The sequence below is a fragment of the Sceloporus undulatus genome, chromosome 1, assembly GCF_019175285.1.
Source record: "Sceloporus undulatus isolate JIND9_A2432 ecotype Alabama chromosome 1, SceUnd_v1.1, whole genome shotgun sequence".
Classification (NCBI taxonomy): domain Eukaryota; kingdom Metazoa; phylum Chordata; class Lepidosauria; order Squamata; family Phrynosomatidae; genus Sceloporus; species Sceloporus undulatus.
The window spans coordinates 1,549,280-1,562,774 of record NC_056522.1 but is presented as its reverse complement, the minus strand read 5'-3'; the positions used below and the strand labels follow the sequence as shown (position 1 = coordinate 1,562,774).

Below are 13,495 nucleotides of genomic sequence, written 5' to 3'. Positions count from 1 at the left end.
TGTGACGTCCCTCGTGCGCTGCACCATTTGGAGATGGCGCATGAGTCATGTCATTGACACGCGCCCCATGTAAATAGCGGTGTGCCAAGATGGCGCCCGTGGCTCGCGGTAGGACTCAGGATATAAAAAATATATAGGGGCCCCAAATGTACTTTCTGCCCCAGGGCCCCTAAAGGCCTAGCTATGGGCCTGCTTGGGGAGGCCTAGGATGACAGCCAGTTCTGACCCAGAGCATGTCATGGCAGTGAATGGAGAGAGTGCAAGAACAAGCCTCTTGGTGGTACTCCCCTTATCTCCCCCCCCCCCATGAATTTTTTAAGGCCAGAGGTAAACATGTGGCTTCTGCACTGGCTATAACCTGTGGTGTTTCCAAAGGTGAGGAGGAGTGTCCAGTCTGGAGTATCCTTTGTCTTGCTTATTAGCAATTTTGCGTGTGTTTTTAATAAAGTGTTTAGCCGTTGTTGGGCTGCAGCTCCCAGGATTCCTCACCATTGGTTGTGCTAGCCAGGGGGGTTGATGGGAATTACAATTCCACCACATCTGCAGTGATGCAAGGTTCTCATCCCTGCTTCAATATTTGAGATCCACCAGGGTCTGGAATCCATGCCCTATGAGGAGAGACTTAGGGAGCTGGGGATGCTTAGCCTGGAGAAGAGATGGTTAAGAAGTGATATGAGAGCCCTGTTTAAGCATTTGAAGGGCTGTTATATTGAGGAGGGAGCAAGCTTGTTTTCTGATGCTCCAGAGGGTAGGGCATGGAGCAATGAATTCAAACTACAGGAAAAGAGATTCCACCTAACATTAGGAAGAACGTCCTAACAGTAGTTCAAAAGTAGAACACACTCCTTTGGAGAGTAGTGGAGTCTCCTTTCTGGAGGTTTTAAAATAGAGGCTGAATGGCCATATGTCAGGGATGCTTTGATTCTGTATTCTCATATGGCAGAAAGGGGTTGGACTGGGTGGCTCTTGAGGTCCCTTCCAACTCTAGATTCTATGGTTCTAGGTGCTCTTTCAGTAAAGGATGTAAGATGCAATAAAAAGAGAAACATTGCCATTGTGACAGTTGCAGGCTTTTCAAAATGTAAAGGGTGCAGGGGTCCTGTGTGCCTGCTTCTCTGGGGTTTTTTGGGGGGCAGCCATTCCTTTGCTATCCAAGGAAAGCAGGGAGAGGCATACAGGACTCTGGTGAGACTGGCAGCGCTGTCTGCCCCTCAGGGGCCTGCCTAGGTCTGTCATGTGGTGGAACGCTGTCAAATCCAGTACTGTATCTCCCATCACAAAGCCTAACGTACCCAACCCCCTTATCATGTCTTTCTACTAAAAAGCATGACAGGCAAGATGCATGGTGCAACTCCTGTTATTCATGCTCCCATGAGAGGTGATGGGCTCTCCTTCATTGGAGGCTTTCAAACAGAGATCAGATGCCCACCTCTCCAGGGTGCTTTAGCTGTGGATTCCAGAACTGGCGTCCAGAGGTTGGATGATATGGCCCTTGAGATCCCTTCCAACTCTAGGAGTCTGAAAAAATGATCTGGGTGCAAGTTCACCCTACATTTTTACCTCTATAAATGCCCAGAGCAGGGGGAAAGCTGGTCATCTTTCAGGAATGCTTTTGCTTTGGATTTCTTTCACTGAATGGCGGTTGGTAGCCCCTGGGCTCCCTCAGTTCCTACCTTTCTGTGACTTCTTTGCAAGAGGAAGAAGCCTTGGGGCAAATCTGCTCTGACATCTCAGACTGTGGCATGTCTTCCTCATGTACTTCCCCCCCCCCCCCGAAAAAAAATGGATTCCTCTCCTGCCTTTCTTTCTAAGAGCTCAAGGCATCTAACTGCCTCACATAAGAATTCGTTAACTAGAATCCTAAATTACAAATACCTAAAAACCACAAGCCGCCTTGAGACCCAGTTTTGGGGGAGGGCAAAAGGAGAGCTATAAAGGAGCCGTTAGGATATATAATAAGATACTAATTATGTATTTTTGTGATTTCTTGTAAGAGCCCATACCTTGTAAGAGCCGTCACCTTTTCTCCACATCTCTGCCTCTTGCTGACCTCTTGCCCATTCTAATGTTTCCCAAATGCTTTTGTATTCCAGCCCTTCCCGGCCACTCACCAACATGAATGATGCCATGGTGACCCACATGTCCTCCGGGGCCCCCACGCCAACTAAAAGGTAAGAGGGTTTGTAGAGACAAGTTGGGGGGCAATGGCTCTGGCCACACTTGAGGGGTGACCATGCTTTGGCTCCTAGGGAGAGCGCATCCGACAGACGAGCAAAGACAACGGCTATGGCTCCCATTCCAAAGACTCTGGGACCAGCTGTGATTGTTGTCCATTCATTTATTTTGCAGTCTTTGTTTTTAGTTTTTCCACCCACGATACTGTTGGCTTGTTTACTTCACCATCTCAACTCTTCCTACCCACCCACACTGCCCCTGCCTTTTCTCTAGACAGCGAGAAATGTCTGGATGTATTGAATTCTAATCTCCAGCACTCCTAGCTTATGACTTTGCTCCACTGATGTCTGGGGATGATGCAGATGTTTAGCCTGGAAAAGAGAAGGTTAAGAGGTGATCTGATAGCCCTGTTTAAATATTTGAAGGGATGCCATATTGAGGAGGGAGCAAGCTTGTTTTCTGCTACTCCAGAGACTAGGACCCGGAGCAATGGGTCCAAGCTGCAGGAAAAGAGATTCCAGCTCAACATTAGGAGGAACTTCCTGACAATAAGAGCTGTTTGACAGAGGAACACACTCATTCCTCAGGGATTTTGGTGGAGTCCCCTTCTTTGGAGGTCTTTAAGCAGAGGCTGGATGGCCATCTGTCGGGGATGCTTTGATTGAGATTTCCTGCATGGCAGAATGGGGTTCAGGATGGAGCAAGCTTGTTTTCTGCTGCTCCAGAGAATAAGACACAGAGCAATGGATGCAAGCTCCAGGAAAAGAGATTCCAGCTCAACATTAGGCCTAAACCAGCCTCTGTTTGACAATGGAGCACACTCCCTTGAAAGTTTTTAAGCAGAGGCTGGAAACCCAGGATGGTGTCTTCATGCATGGCAGAATGGACTTGGTCTGGATGGCCCTTATGGCCTGTTCCAGCTTTATGATTCGAGGTTATCCATAGAGGCCCCGGCAGGACCTTAATCATGTAGCTGTCCCAGCTGGGAGCTGAGGGTACAAGGTGTGCCATAGCTTTCCCTGTGAAAGAACAGGAGGGCATTCAGCTGCTGCCCCTGGCCAAGAGCCTTGCCTGCCTCTCCTTCGATGGCAGGATCATACATATTGTTTGAGATAGGCAGAAACTGCAATGTTCCACTGTTGAGCAAAAGGGCGTCAAGCAGGGAACATGAAACCCAGGAAGATTAAAGCCTTCTTTCTCCTTTCCCAGCACAGTCTTTCTTTCCATCCACCAAAGAACTTTCCATCTTTCTTGAGCAAAGAGGAATGTCTTGCCTCCTTTCCAAGTTCCTTTTATTTATTTATATTTAGCCATTACTGTGATTCTTTGCTTTTACTTTCATGTGCATAAAGTAAGTACTGTATTGGTTGTATGAAGGTTTCAGCTTTGAAGAGTTGTTATGTCTGGGATGGAAGTTCCCTGTCTCAGCGGGAGCCCTAAGGAATTCTGCTTTCTTAAGCAGTTGCAGAGGAACCGTAAACCATCTTGCCCTCCCCCTTTTTAAGATTTGAGTTGTCTCTAAACTATTCTTGGGGGCTGAATTATGCCCATCACACTTTGGGGCCCAGACTGGAAAAATAAGGAACACCAGAAGGGGGTCCCTTTCAATTGGTGGCGAGTGTAGTTTTGCTTCTCCGCCTGGGAAGTGGATGAGAGCCAGGACAAGAAGGCACACCTGCCAGTGGATTCCCACACCTGGCTTGGCACTTCGGCCTGGTGTGGCACACTGGGTTGTGCCCAGGGTTTCTGGGTTGTCCAGAATTCAGGCACTGCAGGAAAGCCCTTACAGTTTTGGGACCTGGTTTGGCTTGGTCCAAATAGTCTGACTTGTCAGGGATGATGGGAGTTGTAGCTCTTCACCTCTGGCTTGAACTCACCACCTGGTTGTGCACCGCGCTGACCAGTTTTGGCCAGTGGTTATAGCTTAGCAGAGTTACAGAGAACAGGCTGAAGACCCTGACAAACTCTCCAAGCCTTCTCACTCTTGCTTCCACAGAAGTCTTCACCCTTCTTCTTCAGGATCCAGCTGGTTCTTGTAGCTTCACCCAAGACACCAGACAACTCAGTAGTCTTAAATAAAAGATCTACTTTATTCTACTATATACAGCTCCAATACTATCCAACACAACAATACTCTACTACCCACTCTACAACCCACAAAATACATTGGGATGCATAGTCATTATTATAGTCAATGCATGGTACCACCCACTGTGGTCTGTTTCCACCCAGTAGGCGTGTACATCATTCTCATTGGTTCTCTTGGTTCATCCTACAATTAATGATTTCATCATCTCAGCCTTGACCACTTAACAATATTCAGGTGTGTCCTATTATCCACTTTGCATCTCTTGTCCTTGGCATTCAGGACTTGTTAATTGTATTACCATTTACACCTGTGTGGTTCCCAATTGGCTTCTGCTTAGTCACCCTGACTCTCACATACATGTTTTATTTCATTTACTGTATATCCCATGTTGCTTTTTTCTTAACATGACTTGGGTACCAAATGATCTGTTTCTGTTGGAATCTAGCAGCACCTTTAAGACCAGCAGCAAGAAATCAAAACTAGCTTAACTAAATGAGAAGACTTACATGTCTCATTAATGGGAAAAATATCTATGGTTAAAATGAATATCCTACCAAAAATAATGTACCTCCTCCAAAATCTCCCAATAATCTTAAAGGACCAAATTTTTAATCAGTGGAAGAAAGATATATCAAAGTTCATATGGGCGGGCCGGAAACCGAGGATAAAATGGAAAGTACTTACTGACCTGAAAGAAAGAGGAGGATTTGCATTGCCAGATTTTAAGATATATCACGAAGCAAACTGTCTAGATTGGCTGAGAGAATGGATTAATTTAGATAATGAAAATATACTGAATTTGGAAGGATTCAACATTAGATACGGTTGGCACGCATATATGTGGTATGGGAAAATAGAACAAAACAAACAATTCAATGACCACATTCTACGTAGATCATTACTTAAAATTTGGAAGAAATATAAGAATAAATTATATAGAAGTTTACTGTTATGGACATCCCCCCATGAAGCTTTTATGTATAGAGCAAAGACAGGGAAAAATTGGCTCAAATACAAAGATATAACACAAATGGAAAAAGTAGAGAAGAATTAGAAAAGCAGGGAACAAATTTAACCTGGTTTCAATATTTACAATTAAGTTCGAGATTTCGGAAAGATAAGAATCAAGAAGGGATAGCCATAGAAAAAAATGAATTTGATTGGATCTTGGAAAAGGGGAGTAAAGGAATAATTTCAAAAATATATAAAATGTGTATAAAATTAGACCATGAAGAAGAAACGATAAAAGGTTGTATGATTGAATGGGCCAAGAATATTAATAGAACTATACAATTAGAAAGATGGGAAAGGGCATGGGGTAAAGATTTGAATTTCACATGTTGCACTGATTTGAAAGAAAACTTCATGAAAATGATGCATAGGTGGCATATCCCTCCATCAAGATGGGCTAAGATGATGAAAAATGGTTCGAATCTATGTTGGAGATGTAATCATTACTATGGCTCCTACTATCACATGTGGTGGACATGTCTGATGGTAAAACAATTCTGGAAAAAGGTACAGGAAATAATTAAGGAAATATATCAAATTAATATAAGATTAGAACCAGAAACACTATTGTTGAACATGATTCAAGGTAACATATTAAGAAAACAGAAAAAAATATGGTTGTACTTAATAACAACAGCAAGGGTTACAATAGCGAAAAATTGGAAAAGGATGGGAGATATAGATATAGATGAGTGGCTAATGAAGGCTCTGGAAGCCATGGAAATGGATATGCTAACGATGTGGATGAGGGAGGAAGACAGTTACGAGGCCTCAAATGAGGAAATGTGGAAACCGTTACTGACATATTGTAAAAAGAGATGGTCAAACCCGACATAAAGGTGCTATATAGTAATTGACAAATGTATATATAAGCTATAATAAGACATCACAAATCTGAAGACAAGGGGGAAGAACAAGAGCAATCTCCCTATAATAAAAAGAGAATAAGATGCGATAGTTATAAATAAAGCTAGGGTAACATATGATGTTTATCACACTATGCTCTTAAAGAGCTACTATTCCAGTGTGACTCCTCTAGCAGCCTCCTGTTGCATTCTGGGATTGGCAGTTTTAAGGAGCTGAACTTCTCTGCCTGAGAATTCTAAATACCCCTCCTTAAAACTGCCAATCCCAGCATGCAACAGGAGGCAGCTAGAGGAGTCACACTGGAATAGTAGCTCTTTAAGAGCTCGTCTGATAAACACCATTGACTGCACATAAGAATGATAAAAAAAGAATAGATATTTCAGTGAGATGGGAGAGTATTTATAACTAATGTTATTGAGGAATAATTTCAATGTTGTTCGCTGTATAGGATGATAAGTTGGGAAACTATATAGGAGCAGTTTTTAAAAGAGGTGAAGTAAAAAACATCGAAGAACAGACTGGAAGATATGGTAGTACAAAGTAGATTAAGAATATTATTAGTGTATTAGCTTCTCTTTTTTTTTCCTTCACTTGTCTTTCCTCTTATTGTGTTACTATTTGTAAGATTGTATATATGTAAATAAATAAATAAAAAGACCAGCAGATTTATCTTAGTACGAGCTTTCATGGATTTCAGTACTTGAGATGCAATGATGAAGTACAGTCTCTAAGCCACAGGTATTTGAGGATAGTTACACAATTCAGGGGCTGGAATCAAGAGTTTAGTGTGATACAGAGAAATGCAAGTTGTGACTCTGGCCATAAACCTTCAATGAATCGTCTAAGTTGTGACAAGCACCTGAGACTTTGAATATAGTACTTCATATAGCCAGTGTGGTGTAGTGGTTTGAAAGTTGGATTATGACTCTAGAGACCATGGTTTGAATTCCAGCTTGGCCATGTAAACCCACTGGGTGACTTTGGGCAAGTCACACTCTCTCAGCCTCAGAGGATTAACTGTGGCAAATCCCCTCTGAAGAAAACGCTTAAGGTCACCATAAGTTAGAGACACCTTGAAGGTACACAACAACAACAAACACCATCAGAGCATCTGAGGAAGAGAATTGTTAAGTTCAGGCTGAGATAACTCTATTAATTGTATAGGTGCTGCAAGATCCCTACTCCCCCCCCAAGACACACACCTGTCTTTTACCTTTTTATGCTGAAAGAGACTAACCCACTTGTCTCTTTAAAAAGCATTGAAGAGTCAGACTAGCCTGCCTTTGGGCTGAGGCTTGTTGGTAAGGAGTAACATCCACAAAATTAGGTTGGAGGGGGAGGGTTGGTGAGAGCCCTGTGGCTTCATCTGTTGCATTTCTGCTGGGCCCATGGGCTTCCTTCCGGGGTAAAGGACAACAGAAGAAGGAATTGGGATGATTAATGAAATGAATAGGCATCAGACAGAGGGAGGGCAAGTATCCACCCAAGCCCAAAGGCTGCTGCTGCTGCTGCTGCTTCTGGGACGATCAGAGACTCAGGGGCGGACTTGATTCACCACGCAGGCCAAGGAGGATGGGCATTTGCACATCTGTCAGACATCTCTGGCTTCCTTTGCTTCTACAAGTGAGGATAAAGAAAGCCTTTCAGCCTCCAGGCAGCCTCTTCCCCTTCCTCCTGCATTATTTCCCACTCATCTTCCCTCCTGAAACTGAGGCTCACAGCTTGAAAGAGGATTCAGCAAGCCAGAGCCGCAGCAGTCTCTTTTAGCATAAAAAGGAATAAAAGAATCCAGCAGCACTTTTGAGACTAACTGGGAATAAATACATTCCCGGCGTGAGTTTTTGTGCCTTTATCAGGCACGGGGCATGAAGCCATAGGACATAAGGGGAGTGCGATATGTAATGGAAACACAAAACACATTGGTGTGGTGATGAGCATCATTTGAACAGTGGTCATAAAGGGAGAGCTAAGAGACAAACGTGAAAGACAGGTCTTGCCTTTGGGCTCAGATAAGGAAGGAAAGCCTTGTATAGTGGAGGAAAGCCTTGGCCAGGAATTTGGGGAGGATAGGTTCTTGAGAGAGTCTTCCTGAGTGACTCTGGTTCTCGAAATCTGATGCCAGTCTTCTGCAGTTGGGGGACTACATCTGTCTAGGGAAAGTCAGGAAGCCTTCTGTGCATCAAGGTTTTAAAAAAAGGAAATAGGGAGCAACAAAGGATTGGGATGCTTAGAAGCACCAAGAGCAGGATAGGAAAGGACCAAGAAGGAATAAGGAGGCACAGAGACTAACCTTGGAAGTACTGTATTTTCTGGCGTATAAGACTACTTTTTAACCCAGGAAAATCTTCTCAAAAGTCGGGTGTCATCTTATAGGGCAGGTGCTGAAACTTCTGAGCCGGACGGGAGAATCTGCAGTCGCTGCATATGTAACTGAAGAGCAGAGCAAACTGCAGGCGTCTGGGATGCCCAAGGTCTGGAAAAAAGAGCCGTGTTTGCAATACCGCTCTGATAGTCTTGGAGACAGGGAGGGCTGGGCAGGCAGGGAGAGCTGACCAATCCAAGCAGGCTTTGTATACAACAAGGTTTCCTGATAAGTACCTGCATGTCATAAGCATTTGAATTAAAATTACCATATTGAAATCAAATCTGATTTTTTTAAAAAAATTATTTGGTTTGCATTGGAAGAGGGGTAGTCTTATACAGTGAGTATATCCCAAACTCTATATTTTAACTGGAAAAGTTGAAGGTCGTCTTATACACCGTAAAATACGGTATCACTCTTGGAAGAGCTTACCTGCACCTTCCAGAGCATTCTGCAACATCTGTCTGTCTGTCTCTGTCTGGAGAGTGGCCTGTTGTTAGCCATATGTAGAAAGCAGAAGGACATCGCAGGCAGATGGTAGCATAGGGCATGCTTGAAAGTGGACAAGTGAATTCAATGTCAAATTTACAGTCTTTATCCAGTTAACTTGTTAATTAAGCTAAAATAGTTTAATGTTTTTAAGTCCCCGATACATACATGAATTTATATATCTATAAGCTTTGTATTTAAATATACTAACGTATCCTCAACCTTCTTCCTTTGCTCCGTCCGAATTAGTCAGACAACACAATAGAATAAATAAAACGGAATAGAATAGACTAAAATAAGATGAAAAAGTAAATAAGTTTTGATGAGGTATACAAATTATTAATCACAGTAAGTTTTTTGTGGTTTTTTGGGGCTATGAGGCCGTGTTTTGGAAGAGTTTCTCCTGACGTTTCACCAGCATCTGTGGCTGGCATCTTCAGAGAATGCTGGCATGGAAGAGAGTGGGGTCCATGTACTGTTGGTTGAGAGGAAGCGATTTCCATGTTAATCTGTGTATTGTTCTGTTGCTGAATGGCAAGGCCTCAGGGGGTCCATTTACTTAATGATCCACTGTCTGCTGGGAAATCCCCCTGACCTGGCTGGCTTTCATTTGCATTGGCTGGGTCCTAATTTTGGTGTTTTTCGGGACTGGGAGCCAGACTCTGTTTACTGTAAGGATTTCTAGCATTGCTCTTGCAGTAGGCAGACAGAGGAGTCCATGCTTCTCCTGTTGGGCTCAATTGACAGAAGCATGCTCCTGTTGTAGCATAAGCATTTATAGTCTTGATCTATTTCCTCAGATGCATGGAGTTATTTGGGCATAAGCTTTTGTAGACTAGGGCTATATCCTCAAATGCATGGAGGGAACTGGTGCCCAGGAAGAACCTTTACAGACTGTATGAATACCCATGGGGTTGCAAAATTTATGGGTTTGGTGATGAGGTGAGCCTCTCTTGTTCTGCCTTTTCCTCTCACTCACTCTGTGTGTTTGCCAGATGCAGTAAGACGTGAGGGCTTCAGAACAGAAGGGCTTAAGACTGGAAGAAATGCGCCGCATGGATTTATGCTAACTAAGAGGCTGTAAAGAAGGTGATAAACGCTGGCATTGGGGCGGAGTGGGGGCATGGTGTCCACATGCTACATGCCCCGATTCCACCCCCATGTTAGTGTGACACCAGGCACCCCAGTGCATGGCAGACAGTGTCATGGCACTCCTCTGGCACTGCATCCAGATGACACAGTGCCAAAGGAGTGCCGAAAAGCCATGGCGCTGGCAGCTATGGCATCCTTTCTGTGACACAAAAAAGGAGCCACAGCTACACATCACAGCCCTGATCCAGCGAAGAAAGAGGCGGCTGCAAGCCACCCCTTGTGGTGATCTGTTCAGCCCCTAGCTTTTTCTAATCTGCTTGCATCCAGTGTTCTCTCTCTCACCTGGACCACATTCCTGTGTCTCTAGAGCAATAGGGAAGCGATAACAAGGGGCCTGGTGGAGTTGAGAAGTCGGCTGTCTCTAGGGCTGTGCTCTCCTTTGGCAAAGGAAAAGCCCTTGAGTCAGTAAAATGGTGGAGACAGAACTGGGGCAGGGAAAACGCTTTCTCTGCAGCAAGAGCCGCTCTTCCTGAAGAGTAGTAAGTGCATCTTGCCAAGAGAGCACTTGATCAGCTGCCAGCCAGGCCTTCTGTCTGTCCTTCTCCCCCAACCTTTGCTTGTCCTTCTTTTGTCACATTGTCAGGCAGTTTTACATTTTAGCCTCCTGAGTTAAGGGAAGGGGCATGTGCCATCCTAAGCACACATGTTCACGTTCAGGGAGCAACAGGGCTGTCATGTACAGGAACACTTCAGTCCAGAAATCCAGGCGTTCAACAGTAAAAGCAGCAAAGCTTCATTCAGAAACTATAGGTGATCACCACGGATGTGTTTTGTGAGACTGCAGAACCACCATTATTGCAGTATAGTTCTAGCATATAATAATTCAAATTCTGAGTGGTCTGGCAAGCAAATATGATATAATAGGCATCACTGAAACCTGGTGGGATGAGTCTCATAAGTGGAATGTAGAAATAGAGGGGTACAACCTTTTCAAGAGCAAAAGGCCAAAGAGGAAAGGGTGAGGAATAGCACTATATGTCAGAGATATTTACACCAGTGAAGAGATCCAGGACATCAATCCTGGAAGCCAGGAGGAGAGCATCTGGATAAGAATTAAAGGGGAGGGAAACAACAAGGATGTTATGCTGGGAGTCTACTACAGACCCCCAAGTCAGACTGAGGAATTGGATGATATCTTTCTAGAACAGATGACCACACACTCAAAAAGGAGAGATGTAGTAGTGATGGGCGACTTCAACTATCCTGATATTTGCTGGAAGTCAAACTCAGCCAAATCCTCAAGGTCTAGCAAATTCCTCACTTGCCTGGAAGACTATTTCATGGTCCAAAAGGTGGAAGAGGCAACAAGGGGGTCAGCTATTTTAGATCTGATCCTCACCAACAAGGATGACTTGGTTAATGGGGTGCAAGTGGTGGGATCATTAGGTGGAAGTGACCACGTTCTCCTGGAGTTTGTAATACAGTGGAAAGGAGAAGCCAGGCAGAGTCAGACACGCATCCTAGACTTTAGGAGAGCGGATTTCAGTAAACTTAGAGAAGTATTGAGGGCGATTCCATGGTCAGAAATACTAAAAGAGAAGGGAGTTCAGGACGGATGGGACTTTCTCAAAAGGGAGATACTGAAGGCACAATTTCAAACAGTTCCAGTGAGAAAGAAAAATGGGAGAAGTCTCAAGAAACCAGGATGGAAGACTAAGGAACTTTCAACGGAGCTAAGTTTGAAACGGAACATGTATAAGAAATGGAAAAAGGGGGAAATCACCAAAGAGGAATTCAAAGAAATAGCAGGCATTTGAAGGGTAAAGTCAGAAAAGCTCAAGCGCAGAATGAACTCAGTCTTTCCAGAGAGGTTAAGAAGAACAAAAAGGGCTTTTTTGGATATGTCCGCAGCAAAAGGAAGAAGAAGGAAACGGTAGGTTCACTGCGTGGAGAAGATGGCAAAATGCTAACAGAAGACAGAGAAAAGGCAGAATTACTCAACACCTTCTTTGCCTCCGTCTTCTCAGAAAAGGCAAAGGGTGCTCAACCTGAGGATAATGGAGCAGAGGACAGAATAGGGGAATTTCAGCACAGAATAAGTAAAGAGATAGTAGAAGAATACCTGGTTAATCTAAATAAATTTAAGTCTCCAGGACCAGATGAACTCCATCCAAGGGTACTAAAAGAACTGGCGAATGTCATATTGGAGCCATTGGCCATAATAGTCTTTGAGAATGTGAAGTCGAAGGCTTTCATGGCCAGCATCCATGGTTTTTTGTGGGTTTTTCAGACTATGTGGCCATGTTCTAGAAAATTTTCTTCCTGATGTTTCACCAGCATCTGTGGCTGGCATTTTCAGAGAAGATGTCTGGCATGACTTCTTTCTCTGAAACCCATGTTGACTTTTTGTGATGATGGCATTGCCTTCTAGATGTTCACAGACTCTCTGTTTAATGATCTGCTCCAGAATCTTTCCTGGGATTGATCTCAGACTAACTGGACGATAATTGTTGGGATCCTCTTTTTTCCCCTTTTTGAAGATGGGGACAACGTTTGCCCTCCGCCAGTCGGCTGGGACTTCTCCTCTTCTCCAGGAGTCCTCAAAGATTATTTTTGCCAATGGCTCTGAGATTGCATTTGCCAGTTCTTTTAATTCTTGTAGTGCAGGATTGCATGTGTGGGCATTTACTTGCATGTGTTTGAGTGGAGCCACCAGTTGTGATCTGGGCAGATGAGGTCTGTCTGCTCTATAGTATTCACCTCAGGTCTGCAACATGGCTTTTGCCAGGCTGCCATCCTAGAAGGAAAATAGGAGTAGGTAACTCTGACCCTCCAGGTGTTGTTGGACTTGAACTCCCAGCATCTCTCACCATTGGCTAGTGAGATGGTGGTAGTGGAGGTTATGATGATCTTTTCCCTTGCTTCAATTCTGCTATTCCTCCTGATTACCACATCTGTAATCCAAGTTTTCATTTTCTTAACCACTGTTATATCTGCTAAAGTCAGTTGTGTACCATAAGATTTTTACTTCTGCATTTTTGACAACTTTTCCAGGCTTGTGCTCCCACCAGTTCTTTGCTAAGTCATATTTTTGCATAGTTTCCAAAGGATTGTGGGAAAGGTTGGAGCCATTCCAAATGAGATGACAAAACATCTAAATGAAATCACCAGAGACAGGAAGCCAACAGCACCTTTACAAACATCATCACTTCTTGGAATAGGCCACATTATGCAAGGATAAGCTCCCTGGTTCCTAGATGCTTGAGAATCATTGATGTTTGCAACTTCATGGAGTGACACCTGGCAGACTTGTCAAAACCATCACCTTTTTTAATGTCCTAATCAGAAGAAGATTAAGATTGGGAAGAGCAGCTATGAAAAAACTAGAAACAATTCTAAAATGCAAAGAT

General features: G+C 43.8%; 1 protein-coding gene across 1 annotated transcript in view; it reads left to right on the top strand.

The window, feature by feature from the left end:
* LOC121919786 (dystrobrevin beta-like) overlaps nucleotides 1–13,495 on the top strand; it is a 206,651-nt gene that overhangs the window by 101,461 nt on the left and 91,695 nt on the right. The window contains 1 exon segment of the mRNA XM_042446691.1: nucleotides 2,094–2,171. Coding sequence (XP_042302625.1) covers nucleotides 2,094–2,171 — 78 coding nt within the window.